Source organism: Gavia stellata, chromosome 10 (assembly GCF_030936135.1).
Source record: "Gavia stellata isolate bGavSte3 chromosome 10, bGavSte3.hap2, whole genome shotgun sequence".
In the NCBI taxonomy this organism is placed as follows: domain Eukaryota; kingdom Metazoa; phylum Chordata; class Aves; order Gaviiformes; family Gaviidae; genus Gavia; species Gavia stellata.
The window spans coordinates 7,739,153-7,757,811 of NC_082603.1; the positions used below are offsets into that span (position 1 = coordinate 7,739,153).

The 18,659-nt window shown below is 48.8% G+C and overlaps 1 protein-coding gene across 2 annotated transcripts in view; it reads left to right on the forward strand.

Moving 5' to 3' along the window:
* PRRX1 (paired related homeobox 1) overlaps positions 1 to 17,791 on the forward strand; it is a 40,346-nt gene extending 22,555 nt beyond the window's left edge. The window contains exons 2-4 of one of the 2 annotated variants that reach the window (XM_059822245.1): positions 11,766 to 11,941; positions 12,536 to 12,717; positions 17,653 to 17,791. In XM_059822245.1, the coding sequence (XP_059678228.1) occupies positions 11,766 to 11,941; positions 12,536 to 12,717; positions 17,653 to 17,791 (497 nt within the window). Of the gene's footprint in view, positions 1 to 11,765; positions 11,942 to 12,535; positions 12,718 to 14,224; positions 14,277 to 17,652 lie in introns of those variants that run through there. The other variant, XM_059822246.1, reaches the window with a different exon arrangement.
* The last annotated feature ends 868 nt before the right edge of the window (positions 17,792 to 18,659 follow it).

The following is an 18,659-nucleotide window of genomic DNA, read 5'->3' on the forward strand; positions in this document are numbered from 1 at the left end:
CTAGGGAAAAAAAATTCTGTTTAAAAATTTCTCATTAAATGTGATTGACATTTCTGGACATGACTGACACTAGGAAGTCTGAAAAAATGCCCATGCTAACAGGCCAGGGGAATTTGCTGTATTTGACAGGCTGTGTACAAGAAGGATGCAGCACTGCAAACTCGGCAGCGCAGCTTTGCCAATGTGTCTAGACAGCCCATCTCCACGGGGGAGTGAGGAACTTATTTCTTGGACCCGCTCCATCTGTGGCTGCTCCGATGAGACAAGACCACTTACTGGTCTCCTTTATCGATGGAGACTTTGCGTCCAAGCTTTGGGGTTGCGCTGAGCTTGCTCAGCCCTCGTTGTGTGGTGACCGGTCATCTGCATGAACTGATTTGGACTCCCGCAGCTGGCAGCATGCGGCGGTTGGAGCAGGGTGATGAGGCGCAGCACGGGTGCATAATCCTGTTTCTCCAACTGTGCTACCTTGGGTGAGCCATCAAGTCTTTTGCTGGTTTTGAGATGCTCCTCTGTTAGGTGAGGATGTGCCTAGTCTGGCAATGGATGTGATTCATTAGCTAGAGCCTTTAAAAAGCCTTAAACTCTATTAAATTGTGCTGGAAAGGCAGCATTCGTCTGCTAGCCCTGCACCAGACCGAAAGCAGTGCTTTGTGGCTGAGACGTCCTGTCTCTCCGTACAGATCCCTTTAATTGTCTCATCCTCCAGGTTAGAGTGTCTGACATTTCGGCCAGGCTACGGACAGCATTTAGCGGATACCCTATCATATATTCATCACCTGCAGGCAAAGATTATTACTCCATATTAGGGATTGTCATTTCCAGCATATCCCTTGTTTGCCCCAATTCGCAGGAGCTCTGACAATCATTATTCTGCCTCCTCTGCTGGGAGTTGTGCTTTTCAAACTGCAGTGAACTTTGTGGAAATACAGAGGTTTCCATTTTTCAGCCTTTTGATTTAAAATCTCTAGATGATTGTTCGACTCTGGCAGGGAACCATTCAAAATACATTCCAAAATATTCATCATTCCAGCAGGCTAAGAAACATAAGATGTAGCAATTTATTAGCTAATGTGAAATGCATTCGCCGTCCAGAAGAGGCTAAGGATGGAGGTGGATCTGAGCCTGATTTCCCTTCGCATCCCGCAGAGCCGGGGCGCGGAGCACGCTGGAGCCCGTGGTCCATCCCGTCCGCCCTCCTGTTTCGCTGAATGTCCCTGTGTCCAGCAAAAAGCCCCCAGAGCCCAGCAGCAGCCTTGTCCCTCCTCCCTGTCCCCTGGCCTTAGAAGAGCAGGTTTTCACTACGGACCTGGGAAGGAGAAAGAGTTCTTTTGAAATGGGCCTATGTGCTCTAATCCCTTTGCCTCCCATAGCGAAGCGGGATGTAAAGGTCCTTTATCCCCCACCCAAGGAGCGCGCTTCCAGTCAGGATGCTCAGCCCTTGGAAGAGGCAGGTGGGCTGGATGTTGCCAGCCGAGCTCAAGTTCTGTTATTTCTGGATCTCGGATGCCATCGTTTTTCCAGTTGTGATCGAGGGACCCATAAAATGCATTAGTGGTCAAAATCTGGATTTCTAAGCAAAGCTCTGCAGTGGCTCCAGTCCAGTTTGCTTGGTAGGGGCGATGGCAGTGGTGGTCTGATTTGGTCAAAACACATTTGTTCTTGGATGCTAATGAAAGGGGAGCGCAGCCTTTGCAGAGCTGGTTTCGATGTTCTCGCCTTCGTTTGCACTTCCCCTTCTCCTGGCCCGTGGTCCCGGCACGGTCGTTCTGTGCCATGCAGTTTGCAGTCCTGGATATTTCAACAATAAACAGATGAAATATCCATTGAGAACTGTGTTTCTGCCTACCGGTGGGGCCAGCTGGCGTGTGCATCCCACCGGTCATTGTCTGTCTGCTTGCGCGGGTCCCACGTACCAAAAAACCACGTCCAAGTGAATTTCCAGATCCAGTCAGGATGGGGCTGTTTAATAATGGCACTTCTCAGCAGCACGGTGGGCCTCTGCGGGGACCTGAACAAGTGGAGACATTCATGAAGCCGGTCAGCTTGAGTCAGTCTTTCCCGGTGCAGGCGGGAGATTTCTGGGTAACGTTTGCAGACTCTTGCGGCTGCCACAGCGTTTGGAAATGAGCCAGTTGAAAGGCCCAAAATGCCAAATGGTTCATCTGCAACTTATATATGGACTGAAAAAAAAAATCCGACCCCAAAGCAGCCCTTTTCTGTCTTGGCAAAACCTTTTTTTTTTTTTTTTTTGCCTTTTTTTTTTTTTTTACACTTATCTGCTTCTTGCAAAAATATCTCTAATTTTCCCCATTAGAAGGTTTTTCTAGCTGAAGTTCATGAGGATTTGTTGCCTTTTTTTTTTAAATACAAGAGAAAATTTAATAAAAGCAGTGTTGCCCAGAGTTCAGGTGGGTGTGCAGTGGAAGGGGGACTGCAGGGTCCCCACTTCGTGTCTTCTGGCAGATGCATCCTTCTACATGGGTACTAACCGGGAGGCTCAGCCTTCTGAATCCGTGGCCATCAGAAGAGGGTGAAAGTCGTTTCTATCTATTTTGGTCTCGGGGACTACTCTGGGGGCTGGAGAGGCCTTGAAAAGGCTGAAGTGTACCACCCCAAAGGGCCGGAGCAACCATAGTATTGTCTGTGTTGTGCTCCTGGCTCCTGCGCACCCCATTAACCCCTGGCCCAAGCACCCAGCACCGCGTCGGTGTTGCTCTCTCCTAGGGACTCCTTCCTGTGGAAGGAATCGAAATCCACCCCACGCTTGGTCCCTACAATGAGGGAGTCTCCCTAACGCGTTCTGTATTTTGTTGTTAAAGTCTTGTCCCAGCAGCCTGGCGTGGAAGGGCATATTGATCCCTGAAACCCGGGGCATAGGTGACACCCGTTTGTGATTCGTGTCCAGCTGTAGGTCTGTGGATCACCTCTGTACATAAAGAGAAAGGGGACACCAGGTGAATCCGACAGGAAAGCAGGTGAAAATAATACTGTGTGCCTTTTGTATAAGGTGTAACCCTATGGAGCTCACTGCAGGGGGATATGAGTGTGGAAAACAGATTAATAACCTGTCCTTGCCTAATTGTCGTGACAGTCGTTGCCACTGTCTTTGAGGCCGCTGGTGGTATCCAGGTGGATGTGGATACTGGCCTTCCTGGTGCACGAGTCCGCTCCTGCATGGGAAGTCCTTGTTACATGGTCAAGCTAAGAGCAGTGTTGACTCTTAAGAGGAATACTCTCAGCCGTTGTGCTGGTTTGGATACACACCACATGCATGTTAGAGTTAAAAGGGGCAGCGTTACACAACTCGGCTTCTCAAGCCTTTGTAGAAAGGACAAGAAAGGGTGCCGGAGAGGAGAAAGATGTTATCTGGAATTAACTAGGGCAGGGAGGGGGCCAAGAGCATAGAGAGGCGGCTTTGGAAATGAGAAAATACCGATGGAACAGGGCGGAGGTTAGGAAGTTTGATCTTGGCTGCATGAATGCAGTTCCTAAGATGAAACATCAGGACACATGGCATGGGAAGGGGAGCTGATGGGAAGAGGATGCGGGCGTTGGAAGTCATACCCCTGTCCTTGCGAAGCCGTGACTTCACACGTGTTCAGCCCTGCCAAACGCGCTGATCCCGGGTCTTAACCAAGAGTGAGGAAGGGGCTGTGAGGGCTGAGGTGCTCCAGCTCTCCAGGGAAGGTCTGGTGGTCATACCGGCACCAGCGGCTGGACGTCACTGCAGCTGAGTGCTGCGCTGGGACGCACAGACCGGTTTTGGATAGGATACCTTTGGGTATGGTGGCGGGGTTTGGCTGGCGGAGCGGTGCAATTGCATTTCTGCTTCTCTGTCATGGGTCCAGTGCTTTTGTGGCATCAGGCTACTCTAACGAGGGACTCGGCAGCGGGGGGGACACACCACAGCCCCCTTGGATTCTGTCTCCTCCTGAGCCTGGTAAATCCACCCTGTTGGATCACCGCCACGGTCTGGTGGTTTGGTCTCTTTGTCAGTTACAAAGTGCAGTCTCACAGAACATGATTTGCCGCTGGCAGGCTTTTAAAATATGTGTTTGCTTTTGATTATATTTTTTTTTTAAATTAATTTTCCAAGGATCAATGTGGTAATGCATATAAAAATTACAATATGTAAAACAAAGTATAAAAGCATACAAGGAATTCCAAACACATAACATACTGTGCCTTGGAGCTTATGAGATCCATACAGCGCTTATTGTATTATGGGAACACTCTGACCCCAAGACCCGGCGGAAAGGCTTGTTAGAAGAGCAGGACTAAGCCATGTGCCTTATGAGCTGTAGGATGCCCGGAAGGAAAACCCTAGCGAATATAAAAGCAGAGCTGTTACAGCAGAACTCAGACTGGTCTGTGGGATCTAGGGGGACTTTCAATGGCTTTGTACCAATTTCTGGAGAAGGATATATACTTTTGCCCCCACAAATATTGTTCTCCCAGTAATTAACACTTAACGTCATGTCTTTCCGGGGAGACTCTCTGGATTTCCATTGGATCATGACTACTTTTTTTTTCCCAACATCATTTCTTCTGTCAACTCCAGCGAGCAGGAACGTTGACGTGGTTAGGGAGGACGCACATCTTAGCCGCTGTAACTGCCCATGTGCTCTGCAGGTTCCCACCAGATGAGAGGCAGAGCATTAGAGCTGAAACCGCCCTGAAAAGGAGTTTTGTCTTACATTTGCCATAGGATAGGGCTCTTAGCTGCTAGAGAGGAGCTTCTGATGATGCCCTGCCTGTGGGCCAGGAACAGAGCAGGTTGGGGTTGCAGGGCGACCTGATCCCCAGCTCTGCAGACCCACAAAAGTGCAGAGCAGAGCATGGGGGATGCCTCTGCACTCGGGTCCCTGCAGCGCCCAGTAAGTCCGGGTGAAGACTGTTTGCATGCTAGAAACTAGTCTTCAGGAGCTCAGAGGTCTCTACAGGCTCTCCACCAGGAAGGTGACAACCCCAAGACCTCGTTCCTGGTGCATGAGAGTCACCATCTGGTGCTGTGCCTTGAAACCCACCTGGAAATGTCCCTTTTGGCCATGGCACAGGCGGGAGGTCCCTCTGCTCGAGCTCCTGTCCTGCTGGAGGACAACGAGGGTTTCACCGTCAGCGTTGGTGAAGCTGTGGTTGCACAGGACCTCAGTGGGTTCCCCGAGCCTGGCAGGCAGAGCCAAGTGCAATGGGAGACCATAGGCACGCTATCCATGCAAAAGCTATTCACAGCTCTGTAATGATATGTAATTGTTTGTATGCGGTCAGCTAAAAATTATCCTGATAGGTTCCACATTGCAGACACTTCGGAGAGGAACTGCCGTGGTCCCATGGGTAACACTGAAAATACACACACTTTTCCATTTAATATTAAAACTTGGGGTTTCTATGAAAAATTCAGTATCGTCTTTCTGAAGTTCCATGCTTGTGCGCTAGGTAACTTATTTTTTATGTGCAAAAATTGAACCTGATTAGTTTACGAGATAATCAGAAGTGAAGGCTGTTAAAAGAAATGTAGCATCTGTTTCTTTGGTTTCTTCTTCTTTTATTTTTCTGTGTTCCTGGTGATCTTAACAAGACTGGGACTTCAGATACTTGAATTTTCTGTATAACTGAAATAATTTGAGGTCTTGTGCACAGGTGGTGCAGAAAAAACCAAACAAATAAACAGCAAAGGTTAGAAAAAAGCTCAGCCGGTGTTGTGTAATGGGAGAAAAATGATAGTTCAAAAATCTCTGTAGCCTGACCTGTAATCACAAAACCAAACCTGCTGTTACCACGGTTGTACTGCTGGGCTTGGTATCGCTGCTTGTCAGGGCTAGCTTCAGTATGTGACTTAATAGGCATTTCCCACCTTAACATATTTAAAGTGTTGTCTTCATTCCATATTGCCTACATTTGTGATGCCTGGTGGAGGGTAATTATAACTTCTCTGTGTAGCATTTGTGTACCCTGAAGTTAAACCTTATTTCCATTTGAAAATACTTTTCATGCATGGAAATATGTATAAACCATATTTCATTCTCTCCTGGGAGCTTTTAGAAAGATACTTCAGGTGGCTCTGAGCACGAAATCTTATCCATGTGGGTCCCCTTGCCCCTCTTCTGTCCCTGCTCACATCTGGATGCTGCTGGGCGATGGGCTTCTGCTGCCCGGAGGAGCGGGATCCTTCCAGGCGATGCTTGGGAAGGGAAGCTGCAAAACTAGCGATGGACCTGGCCGTCCACCCAGGTCAAAGAAAACAAGCTGAGGGAAAATAGAGGTGCGAGGCTTTTCCCCGTTTTCTGCCGACGTGATGTTTTCAGGCTGGAAAGTGGCTTTTCAGGTTGAGATCGTCTCATTTAGGGTGAACCTTGCTCTGGCCGGGCTCGGCGCCGAGCGCTGTCGGTGTCTGTCAGCAGTTTTAGACGGCGTGCGATCTCGTCTTCGCGCGAGCGATGGTGGTGGGACCCCCTGCCCGCGGGCAGCCCCGCTCCGCGGCAGGCAGGCTCATCTCCAGCATCCCGCATGAGTGGAAAAACCACTCGAGACCCGTCTCAAATCGGTTGGGGCAGGGCTTGGTCATCAGGTGGATTTTGTATGTCCCCGTCCCTGCTTCCCGCTCCCCTTCCTGGTGCCTTGTTTTAGCTTTGATTAAACCTTTTGTGTTTGTGTTTTGTTTTTTGTGATATAAGTTGACAAAGCTGCCCGGCACCCAAAGAGTTGCAATGTTTTGGAGGGATATAATGAATCGAAAGCAAAGCAGAGCGCGGATTAAACTGGAACATGAGCCTGCGAAGGGCTGTAACTGTCTGGACGGCTGATGTTGGGGAGAGGAGTCTGCTTGGAGCCAGGGGGGACCCCTGGAAATATTTCTACTCAATCTTCTTAAATTTTAACTTTAAACCCAATTAAAAGAACTGTTCCTCTCCCATCTATTCTCCTTTTTCCTTTCTTTCTCCACCACTCTGATTAAAATGTTCTCTTTTTTTGGCTTGCAGGATTTTTTTTTTTATTTTAAAAGAGGTTTTAGTTGCTAGATTTTTAGTTTCTAGATTTTTTTTTTTTCCTTGTGAAATAATTTGTCTTGCTTTTCCTTTAATCTGCTTTCAGATTCTAGCGGTAGCTTCTTATTTTGAAGGCTGTGATTATAGTGTGATTCCTTATTTTCTTCCTGGAATCCTTTCTCAGTTTACAGTTTATATAACTGATGTGACGAATCTTTCCTGCCTTACCATATATAATATTGCGGTTAAATGTCTCTGTCCCTCACTTAATTAACTCCAATTGTTGACTTTCAATTCGGATCCAATTAATGTACTATAATAGCGGGTTCTGGCCTTAATAGAACTGGTCAAAACTTTTCAAAACTGCCCACACAATGTAAATCCCATCTGGAAATTAGTTTTTGTTCCGACCTGGAATGAAAGCAAGTATGCACAAGCATTCCTGCAAACTGGAAATCCAAAATATGTTGCGGTTGCAAGTATTGGTGGAAAAAATACTGATCTTGTAACTTATATGTAGACATTTAGTTCTCAACTCTGTCTTGCTTTATAATGCATTGTATTTTCAATGTGGCATCCCAACAGGAGCTGTCTGATGGTACCCCAGTGATAGTCACGGATGCTAGGACACCCGCTGTGCAATAAGGAACTTAGATCAGAGGGTCTTCAAGTGTGGATCTGCCCCATTGCAAGAGGAGACATGATGAACGAGGAAAAAAAGAATAGGACATTTCATACTGTATCGTTTAGGAGCAATTAAAAATGCTCTGGTGCGTCCTTTAAGTGTGTTTGTGTTTGACACCAGGATTTGCATGTCATGGGTGAATGTAGAAATTACACAGGAAAACACAAATGTGGAAACAGGAAACAAAATCCGCCAGCCCAACATGAAAGGCTGGGATTTTGAAATTAAATTCCCAGATTTTCCAGCATTGGGTTCGTGCGTTTCAGTCTCTCTGGGGCATGCACTTGCAAGCAGCTCAGCTTTTGAGAATGCTGCTTGTAATAAAATATTTCTGATTAAAAGAAAGTTGATGAAAGACTTCTGACCCATCTAAAAAGCTTTAGAGCTGTTTTCCTCTTCTCTCTCTTTCTGCTGACTCCAGTCACTAGTGCTGTCAACACTATTTAGGAATACCATTTTTCAGTGTTCAGCATTGTTTCCTGATAAAGAAATAATGGCAGAAAAAAAAAAAAACAACCCTGCTGACATGTTGAAGGCAGCCGGTGACTGCTGTGAGCAAGGTGACATTTACAGACACCTGGGGTTTAGGTGTCTGCATTCCCTCGTTAGCGGTTTTTAATCAACATACGGCATGTCTGCATGGCAAAATGCAAGGAGTGATCAACCCAGCAGCGCTCTGGGCTAATACAGCTATTACTTTTTTTTCTGCTACCCGAGTAACTGCTGTAGGCACTTGGATCTCGCTGTGTTGTGCTGTTCCAGAGGCGCAGTGAAAGGAGATCTCAAAATCCCATCCCCGCTGTCGCAGGTTGCATTTAGCTGTCGAGCCACCTCCATCCGGCTGCGTCCTGGAGAGGGGGTGACTCACGTCCCTGCTCTGTGCCAGCCGATGCTGGAGGTACGTGAGCCAACGGTCACCCGACCGTGAGTCACTGCAACACGGACATTGCCTGCAACTTTCCGTTTCTTGGCCCTGCTATTTTTGGGTCTGGTAATTACGAGGTGAGCTGTGAATCACTGGTGTCTCGCTTTACGCCGGGAGGAAACCAGGCAAATTGTGTTAACGTGCTTGGCAGGAGGGATTCTTGTTCTCCAGCGTTTTGCAGGCTTTGGCCCTTCTTCTTGCTCCCCAGAGCGATGTGCTCACCCTTCCTCATGTGTAACTGTCACGCAGGATCTGAGCAGTGGCCAGACGGCCTTGGGCTCGTGCTCACTCCAGCCGGGTGTCGTCTTCTGGGCAGGAACTGATGCCTCAAAGGCCTGGAGGGGATTCCCAAGGGGTCTCGGAGGCTTTTATTGATTTATTCATCCTGCCCACGTAGGCAGGGTTTAGATTAGAAAATAGCATCATCAAGTGGATAGCTCAGAAGGAGGCCAGACACCCTTGTTGACATTGGCTTCTACAGCAGCTGGTCTTGCAATGTTTCTGCCATTCAGAGGGACAATCGTGCCCCAAGGCTTGTTCTTCGCTGCTTGCTGTGTCGTGTGGTGCAGGGCAGCACAGCTCTGTTGAAGCTCACCAGTAAAGCCAGGGGAAAATCACTGACCCTTTTTGTAAAGGCTTTGATGATGAGTCAAGAGAGGAACGTGCAGGACTTAGGTTAGGTTGGACTTGATGATCTTACAGGTCTTTTCCAACCTTAGTGATTCTGTGATTCTGTGACTTTTCTGCTTCTTTATAAGGGATGAACCCTGTGACGGAGCTAAACCCCCCAGCAGGTAGAAATGCATGCATTCATCCCTTCGCTTCCCACCACCTGAGCAGGATAGAGTCACCTGTAGCCTTGTTTTAATGCCCTGGGATTCCTGTGTGTGTTTATTTTTGTGGCACGTTCCTGCCTCTGCAAGTCCCATCCCAGCTCAGCTTTACGATTCAACGTGCCTGTTTACAACCGGTCTCCAAACGCTTCCTCTCGGATACATGAAAACCAAGGGCGTATTTTTGCGCTCAGGAATCCCCGGGCTGGAAGGGAGTCTGCTGGGGATCGTCAGGCTGTTGGAGAAGGATTTGAGACGGAAGAGCTGTAAACCTGGAGGAATTTGAAAAACCTTCTTTAATTTAAGAGGAATGTCCTTTTGTTCCCAAATGGATGGGCCTTGCTCCAAAGGCGTTCAGGTGCAGTAACTGTTACCAGATGGGCTGTGAAAAGCAACACAAACAGGTGGTGAGGACAACAACTGTAGACTTTAATTTCCTTGTCAGCTTCTCGCTATGCCTTACATACCCCCTCGAGAACAGGAGGATGAGGGGAGCTGTCATATTTGGATATGGCAAAAGGAATGACCGTCGAGGGGATATTCTGCAACTGTATATAGCAGGTCGAGCCCGTGGACTCTCAGTGGTGAGATTGACATCTGGGCCAAGGTGCGCAGTGATTAACTTAAAATATAATTCACTAGCACATGCATTTGTGTAGGTACAATGGTCAATATAATTTAATGCATGCTGACATGCATATTGACTCAGATCCTCCCAGGTGTAACTACTGTTCTTCCACGTAAGACAGTGGGACCATGCTGACATTGCCCACCTAGGGCTCTGCCCAGTGTGCTTGGGAGTGTTGAAGGCTGGGACTGCAGGAGCATGAGAAGCCTTGATGGTTTTGGTGGGACCCCACACATACCGGAGCACTGGAGGAGGGACGAGTGCAAGGCGATGGCATACCAGTCCTGCAGCCTGAACGGGGATCTTTTACGGAGGCAGCAGTGGCCTCCCGCTCCTGCCAGCTGGTGCCTTGCTCTCCGCTTCCTTCGGTGTGGCTTCCCACGGTAACCGAAGCGTTTGCTGTGCTGTGACTGGTGTGATGAGTGAATGTACTTTGGTACAGGTAGGGTAGAAGCAAACTCAGTGTCATAGCCTCCAGTTTGTCCTAATAAAGAGCATTCAAACCCCTGGAGCCGTCGCTCACCGCTTGCCAGTGCCTGCAAGTGCCCATGCATTGATAGCTCCATCGCTGCTGCTACATTGGCATGTGCAACAGCACTGGAAAAAGGAGAGGTGGTGCAGAGCAGGCATTCGCTAAGAAAAGCCATTTCATAGTTACCTCATCACTGATGTTGCTCCAGTGACTGTGGGCACAGGCAGTAGTGATAAGTGTGACTCTAGATGTACAGATGTACTGATTTATTGCTGGAGTAAATACAAACCAGGCACAAAACAGTATGCGCTCTTACGGGACATGTAGTTTGTTGCTCACCACCTTGCTGGCCTGGGCAAGGCAAGGGGGTGCTGGAGAGTGCAGAACTGTTCTTCAGTCAACAGTATCCAACGTGCTTATGCTCAGTCTCTCTCTTACTGGTTTTTTACTTCCCAATTGCAATGCTATCCATGTCTGTCTGACTGCATTTCCATGTCCTTGGCTTGCAAGCATACAAGTGAAACTGGCTTTTGTGCTTGCCTCTTGTTCAGGCCCGTACCAGTCACGCTTCATATCCACTGTCTGACACCTCTTTGTTCACAGCCCCCATCTCTGCCCAAACTGACTCCTCTCGGTCTGGATGCAGGGAGAATAAGAGAGTGCAGTCCTCATTTAAGCCAAATGGAGCTACATACAGAGAACGGCATTACCTTGGCTGTGGTCAAGCTCAGAGTGATAGCCGTTTCCTTGCGCTTTCGTTACTCAGAGACAGGCACACCTTCTCACAGTCAGTAAGAGCTGGCGCAGGACTCGTGCTCACCCCAGAGGGCTGTATTATGTCCCAGTAAGGGCAGTCCTCGGAAATTTGAAGCTGAGAGAACAGGGGTTTGTGATTTGTTATGATTAGAAGAGGTTTCTAGGATTGCCAGGAATGGGGAGATGCATTTTGGACCTTTTTGTTACTTTTTAGAGATAAAGAAGCTGAGGCGTGGTGTAGCTTGAGAGAGCTCGTACAAGTCCTGCGCAGCTGAGCTGGGGAATAAATGCTTGGGGTCAATGCGCTTTCCACCTCCTTTTTACATAGGGACTAACACGGTGCGGTTAAGGTGTGGTGTTGAAATTGTGCAAGCCCCTTCCAAAGCACTTTCCATCTTAAAACCGCTGAGGTTATTCACCCCATTGCTGTGGGCTCTTAGCTTTCTAGCCTTTCACATCTCCAGTTGTCTCTCCTAGATGATCAGCTGAACTCAGAAGAAAAGAAGAAAAGAAAGCAGAGAAGGAACAGGACTACCTTCAATAGCAGCCAGCTCCAGGCATTAGAGAGGGTCTTTGAGAGGACACACTACCCCGATGCCTTTGTACGGGAAGACCTTGCACGGAGAGTCAACCTCACTGAAGCCAGAGTTCAGGTAATCACCACAGTTTGTATCCAGACACACCTCATTTTGGGCGTTCATCAGGCCATTCCAGTACGGCAGTAGAAATCCTCAGGGTCTGTGTGGCCCACTAGGGTCACCAAGCTTCTGGGTCATGCTGTATTGCAGTCCCAAGCGTGCCATGCTTTGAGGAGGACTGCCAGGCCTGATCTGCCTCCATACTTACCACCTGCCCAGTCAGATGTGTTCAAACGCTTTGTTCAAGGCCAAGATGTTGGATGTCCTGTGCTCAGGCTGCTCACCTTACCTTGAGCTGCTCAGCTCTTAGCTTGCAAGCCTACACCTTCTGAAGGTCAAAGTAGACCATGGAACATGATGTGTTGTAGACCACTCCCAGGCCTTGCTGCCTACGGCACAGGACAGACCCACAGGGACCTCACTGAGCCAGTTCCTTGCACGAGGGCTTTATCAAGGCAAACATACGGATTGTCATTAGAGTTTGCCAAGGCAGCCTGCTTTTGCAAAGTCCTGTCTTGCCTGGCAGGGCAGAGGTGGTGTGGTGAAAGGGCGAGTGTCGCAGCAGAGCTGGTTGTGATGGTTGGTGGGTCTGTGCGCTTCCTATCCCAGGTGTGGTTCCAGAACCGGAGAGCCAAGTTTCGCCGGAATGAGAGGGCCATGCTGGCCAGCAAGAACGCCTCTCTGCTCAAATCCTACTCAGGGGACGTGACTGCTGTGGAGCAGCCCATAGTACCTCGCCCAGCTCCGAGACCCACCGACTATCTCTCCTGGGGTACTGCCTCGCCTTACAGGTGAGTGGATAACCTCTCTGGGGCTAACCAGTTTCTGGCATAGTATAGAGCAGCCTGAGAGTGGCCCTCAGGCAGCTCTAATGGGCTCTTTATATTCACATGGGACAACTGGAGGATACAGCAGTTTGACCACCCCACTGGTTTTCCTTACCTGTTCCCATCCCACCTCATCTCACTGCCAGGCTTGCAAAGTGGGCTTGGTTCAGCATCATCGTGGCTCTCTGGGACTTGGGTCCATGGGAGGTTGCAGCTTTTTTGGTGGTCTCTCTCTGCAGTTCAGGAAGTTTTGAAAGAGGATCAGGTAGAAATACATGAAAACAGAAGGGCTTGCACTTGCTTCCCTAGTGCATCCAGTTTAAAGCCAGGAGGAAATCTTTCTGTGGGACACAGATCCAGGGAAGGTGATGGCAGATCATCTGGGGAGACTCAGCCACCACACAGTGACCAGAAGAGGGAGTTCTGTGGCTGTCCCACGGCAGTCACTGGTTGGGATGCAAGGAAGGGCTGGAAACTCACTCCGTGCATGTTGCTCCCAACCCTCCCCTCAATGATCAGCACTGAACTGGTGAGCAATTTCTTTCTAGTTGCTAGAGCACAAGCATGTGTGAACGAGCTGTGCTGTTGTGCGGTGCTGTGGTTTGCCCACAGTAAGGACCAGGTGTCTGTGGGTGACAGACTGGTGTTCAATGTCCATCTCCTGTGGCCAGCGCTGCTTAAAGGGTGGCAGGAAAGAAGTGTAGATGTGGCAACCCCAGTCTGCTCAAAGGATCTGGGATGTCCATGCATGTTACAAGCCTCCCTTTTCTCCCCCATGCCATGCACAGCCCAGCAGGAACTGGGTGTGGACACAAGATCCACAGGATGTGTTGGTTTGTGGGGAGCCAGCTGGCTTGTAGGCAGTTAAAAATTAGGTTGGAGGGTGTTTTTTAACACAGTGGCTTCATTGTTGGTCAGGACCTTGGAGCCTTTGGCTGGATTTCTTCCTGTTCATCTGGCTTGATCACAGCCAGCTTCCCACTGGCTTCCGGGAGTCACACCAGGCCCAGGACCTCTCTTTCTCAGTCACCTTGACCCCCTTCTTGCACCCCAGACATTGTTTACACAATTAGTTCTGCAAACACATGGCTTCCCTGATAGTTTGCTGCTTCAGTGCCATGGGGTCCTCCTCATCCATCCTGTAGCTCCAGAAGAACAAGTCATAGGTTCACCCTCTCCAGATACTGAATAGGATGCTTTTGGTGACCACCAGTTTGGGCTTAGAGATGGCCCTTATCCTTTGGATTTTATCTGAGGACTGCTGTCTGGCAAAATCCCCCTTTTGGGGTTTAGGCTTTCCCTCTGTGAAGCGCTCCTCCGTGTTGCATCCTAGGGAGGAGTTTGGGTGGGTGAGTTCAGGGGAGAGAAGCACAGGTTCTTCCCCACCCCACTGAGATTGCTCTGGTCACAGTACCAGATGCCTGCTTGAACACTCGTGGCTTATTTCTACCTCTCACACTTTTAAAAATAGATCATCCCTCCCAAGATGTTGTTTACACGAGGGGCTTCATAACGGCTTCTAGAAGACCCTGCAAAGGTAACTTCCAGGGGCACACTGGGAAGGGCTGTCTGGGGTTGCTCTGGGCAATGAGAAGCCCAAGGCATCTGGGATGTGTGAACGAGGAGAGCAAGGGAGAAGAGAAGGCCTTAGGGATGGTTTTCTCCCCCTGAGCTCCAGACCTGGCTATGCCTCTCCATGGTGCAAAGACGCATCCTCACTGTCTTGATGTCTTCTCCTTGACTTAAGCCAAGACATTTCAGCAAAGATATTTGCAGCTTATAGCCATCCCCACTGGCTGACACGCCAAACCAGGATGGACTGTCGCCCTTCCACTGCCCTGCAGAGGAGTAGGAGGCATTGGCTGAGGAGCAGAGCAGCTGGTTTCTGCAATGTGGGGTGGTCAGGACCCTCAGACACTTTATGGTCCCCAGGCTTTCTAATCCTGCTGGGCATCTCTTAGCAATCACATTTGTCTTAATGGGCACCCAGGCCAGGTTGTCACAGCCTCATTAAGGCTTTGAACTGAGTAGGGTTATTAAAGTATTGGACACTTGGTGAAAAACAGCCGTGCAGTGTTTGCATGGCCCTCTGCTCCCTCCCCATCTCCCCGGCGCTGCCGTACCAGCCCCTGATTAACGGCTAGTCTGGGAGAGGGCTGAGAGCTGCGTTGGCCGGTGCTGTTTTTACTCTTAGATCTGGGGAAAGTTTTCAATCAGTGTGTTTATTCTCCAAATACATTCAGCCACAGGTCAACCAAAGCTATTTGCAGATCCGTGTCACATAGATAGCCAAGTAGATACTATTATTTTTTTGAAGTTGAAATGTTTTGCTTAGACATTTTTTAGCATAGGTTCCTAAGAAAACAAGACTAGCAGTCGCACTGTCAGCCTGCACTTCCCACTCCAACAACCTTTGACTCCACGGGCCATTGAAAACCATATTTGAAAGAAGGATTTTAGGTCTCAGAAACATGATGTTCCTCTGTGTTTCATGAGAGCAGGCAGCTGAGTAGAGGAAGGAGACTTTTTTTGTGCCTGAATGGGGTGGAGGGAGGGAGCAGCAGGGTGACTTCAACCTTTGTTAGACCCTAGAGAGTCTCTGGACCAGCACTTCAAGCCATACTGATGTTTGGAGACAGCCTTCTTGGGCACTGGTCCTTGTGGAATAACTTGCTAAAAGAGAGCGTTTCTAGAGATTTTTGGTTCAGCAGAGATTTCACTGGGCAGCAGTAATTTTCCCCACACCTCTGGGGAGCTGAGAGCAGGAGGCACCCTGGAATTTCAGACCAGACTTGGGCAGCAGTTATATATGCGTTTTAAATGGGGATAATTTATACCTGAGTCTGAAAATTCCTATTTTATCTAAACTGGAGCATCCTTGAGGCTCTTCTCATTTCTTCCAGCACAAAAACATGGGGGAGATGTACCCTGTGGAAATGGGTGGGAATGGGTGCTTTAGTGGCCATCGGCTATAGACCCTGCAAAACTTTGCAACGCCTCTGTGGGCAGCACTGGGCTTCTTGCATTGCTGCTGAGTTACGGTGGAGAGGGCAAAGTCCCCAACCCAAAGTCAGCCACAGAGAGCGAACTGAGGGGGGTGCGCGGCTGGCTGGGGAAAGCTACAGGCACACCGATCCATCACGTCCTGGACCCCAGCGAAATGCAGCCGATGCTCCCCGCCTTTGGCAGTGTCGAACGTCCCCGAGCCCCGGGGGTGCGCGGGGAGCTCCGCAGCTCTTCCTTTACCAGCTCCTCCACTCGGGGCTGCCGTGGCTTTCTTATCTGAAAGGTCTTGGGTTCTTCTGAAGGAATAAATTAAAAAAGGATAAGTTTATATTTTTAAGGATATACCTGTATTTTGATGGGTGTATTTTAATGTCCATCCGCCATATCCTTCCAGTAGCTGCGAGAGACTCTCAAAGTGTCCTGAATGTTTGCTTTCCTGGGGAGAGCTTTTGGTGCTTTTCCCCGGATGGGTGTAAACAGCTGTATATCCACAGGCCTTCCTGTCATTTCCATGGGTGTAAGCTGTCTTTTTTCCACCGGTGCTGATGCAGAGATGACAGTTCCTCCCTGAAGAAGTCCTCTTCCCTGATTTTAAAATGAGAAACAGGAGTCATTTGGCCTGGGATGGGACCTACTAGTATTGCTTGGTCTGGATCTCCTGGAAGCCTGAGGATTCAGAGAGCGCTGAATCGCATTTAAACTCCTGGCAGGTCAGCGCTGCCCTGCAAAGTCAGAGATACCGCCAGCGCTTTGGGGCGAGCGTGCACACCCACGGCCTGGATCTGTGCATGCAGCAAACGTCCACTTCCCTCAAGGAAGATTTGCTGTTGCAAAGGCTCTTCCAATCATGGAGGTCAGCACTGGAAGGAAAAAAGGAAAAGAACAATGGGAAAAAGCAAGCTATCTTATTTCTTGGGCTGTGGGTGGAGGAGAGCATTTCCCAGAGCCTCAGACGTGAGCCACCAGGCAGGCGGTTGGAAGGGGTCAGCACCGTACCTGAACTTGCCTCCAGGAGACTATTTGTGGTTTCCTCCTGAACACGCTGGCTGCGTTACATGGGTGTCTCTAGTCCACGCTGTGTTTTTCAACTGGTTTTGATCTGTGGACCCATGTATAGGAAATGCAACAAGTCAGATAGTTTGCTCTTTCTTGGGGTGGGGGGGTTACTTTTCGCAGAAGCCTGTGACACATGGGTTAAACAAGTTTTCTAGCGGTCTGGAAAGCAGATTTGCAAATTTTTGGTAGGATAAGAAAGGACTCCGAGATCTTTGTTCAGCCTCCACTGCCAAAAGTAATGTTTTTCATGAATAAAGACATGATTTGAAGGGAGAAAAAAATGTTTTGTTTTTTTTTCCCTTCAGCCTTTAAGACATGCTGTGTACGATCAGCTGAAGTTTTGAGGGAAAAAATGTGGAAATTTTCATTCCAAAAGGCTGAAACCAAAAAGCATCACTATTGTTGAAATGGGTTTTTCCCAGTGTTTCTTTACTGTAACGTGTTTGAGAAATGACGTGGTTTCATAAGCAATGAAACCAGCAATTGCTCTCATCAAAAAGACATTGCTTCCAGTGGGAATACTTTTAAGGACAGTGGTCTAACTGGCAGGCTGGGCACCCTGGCCTCGTTGTAAACCTTTTGGGTTAGGAAATAGGAAATGGAAATTTTCCTATTGACTTCAACCAACTTTGGCATTGGATATCCCTGGGTAAGTGAACTGCAGCAGAGATTTACAGGGGTGTTAAATAAAAAGTAGTGGTAATTCGCTGCTCACATAAGAAGTACATCCCATGGGTATGGAAACCACAGGATTTAACCTCGCTGCGGTGCGCGTCTGCTCTCTGCATGGTGTGAAGACCACCTCTGACATGACGTTTCTCTCTTTCCCTCCCACAGCGCCATGGCCACCTACTCCGCCACGTGTACCAACGCCAGCCCGGCGCAGGGCATGAATATGGCCAACAGTATTGCCAACCTGAGACTGAAGGCAAAGGAATATAGTTTACAGAGGAATCAAGTGCCCACAGTCAATTAACGACTGGAGGCAGCTGCCTTGCAGAAGGAGAAAATACAACAGCACCCGTCCTGCTTCGCAACTTGTTTGTGCTGAAAGAAGAAAAAACAAAAAAAAACTAACAAAAAAAAAACCACAAAAAAAAGAAAAAGAAGAAAAAAAAGCCAACCCTAACCCAGAACTGAACATGGGGACCAAACTGGGAGCAAACTGAACCGCTCGTGAGTGACAAGGTTCCTCCTTCCTTTTGGGATAATGCCACCATTTTTTTTTCTTGTTATTGTCAGGTTTATTGCTTCTGCTCAATATACTACGAGCTTCTTCAGTAAAGGACAGTCTCACCCTTGTTGGTTTCCATTTTCATATGGGACTGCAAAAAGAAACCTGCCGATCTCAGCCCGCGGACATGTCCCACCTGCCATCATGCTGAGATGCAAAGCTTGCTCCTCTGCCCCCTGCCCCAGCTCACCCTAGAAGAAGTTGTTTGGCCACCGCTTTCTGTTGTATCCACCCAACCCTTCATCCCTCCAGTCCCTTGTGCCACAGAGGCAGTGCCGTTACCGCTAGTCTGCAAGAAGCCCGTTAGTGCAACAAGATGGGGTTGCCCTGCCTGGGTTGCCTGGACCAGTCTGAGACGTGAGGAAGACCTCCTTGGGCAGCGCTTCATTGCTTTCTTGAGTATTCCCGGCACTGCTGCCTCGAAAAGCCAAAGAAGAGAGAAAAGCCAATGTGGGTGTGTGAGCGGGGTGGGGGGGCATAGTGGGGGGATTGCTCTGTAGTGCCAAGAATAGGACTGTTAGGACACTCCTTTCTATGCCTTACAGTTTGCGCCACAGGGAAAGGCGTTGTCCAGATGCATTTGTTTTATATATACTGTATATATTTATAT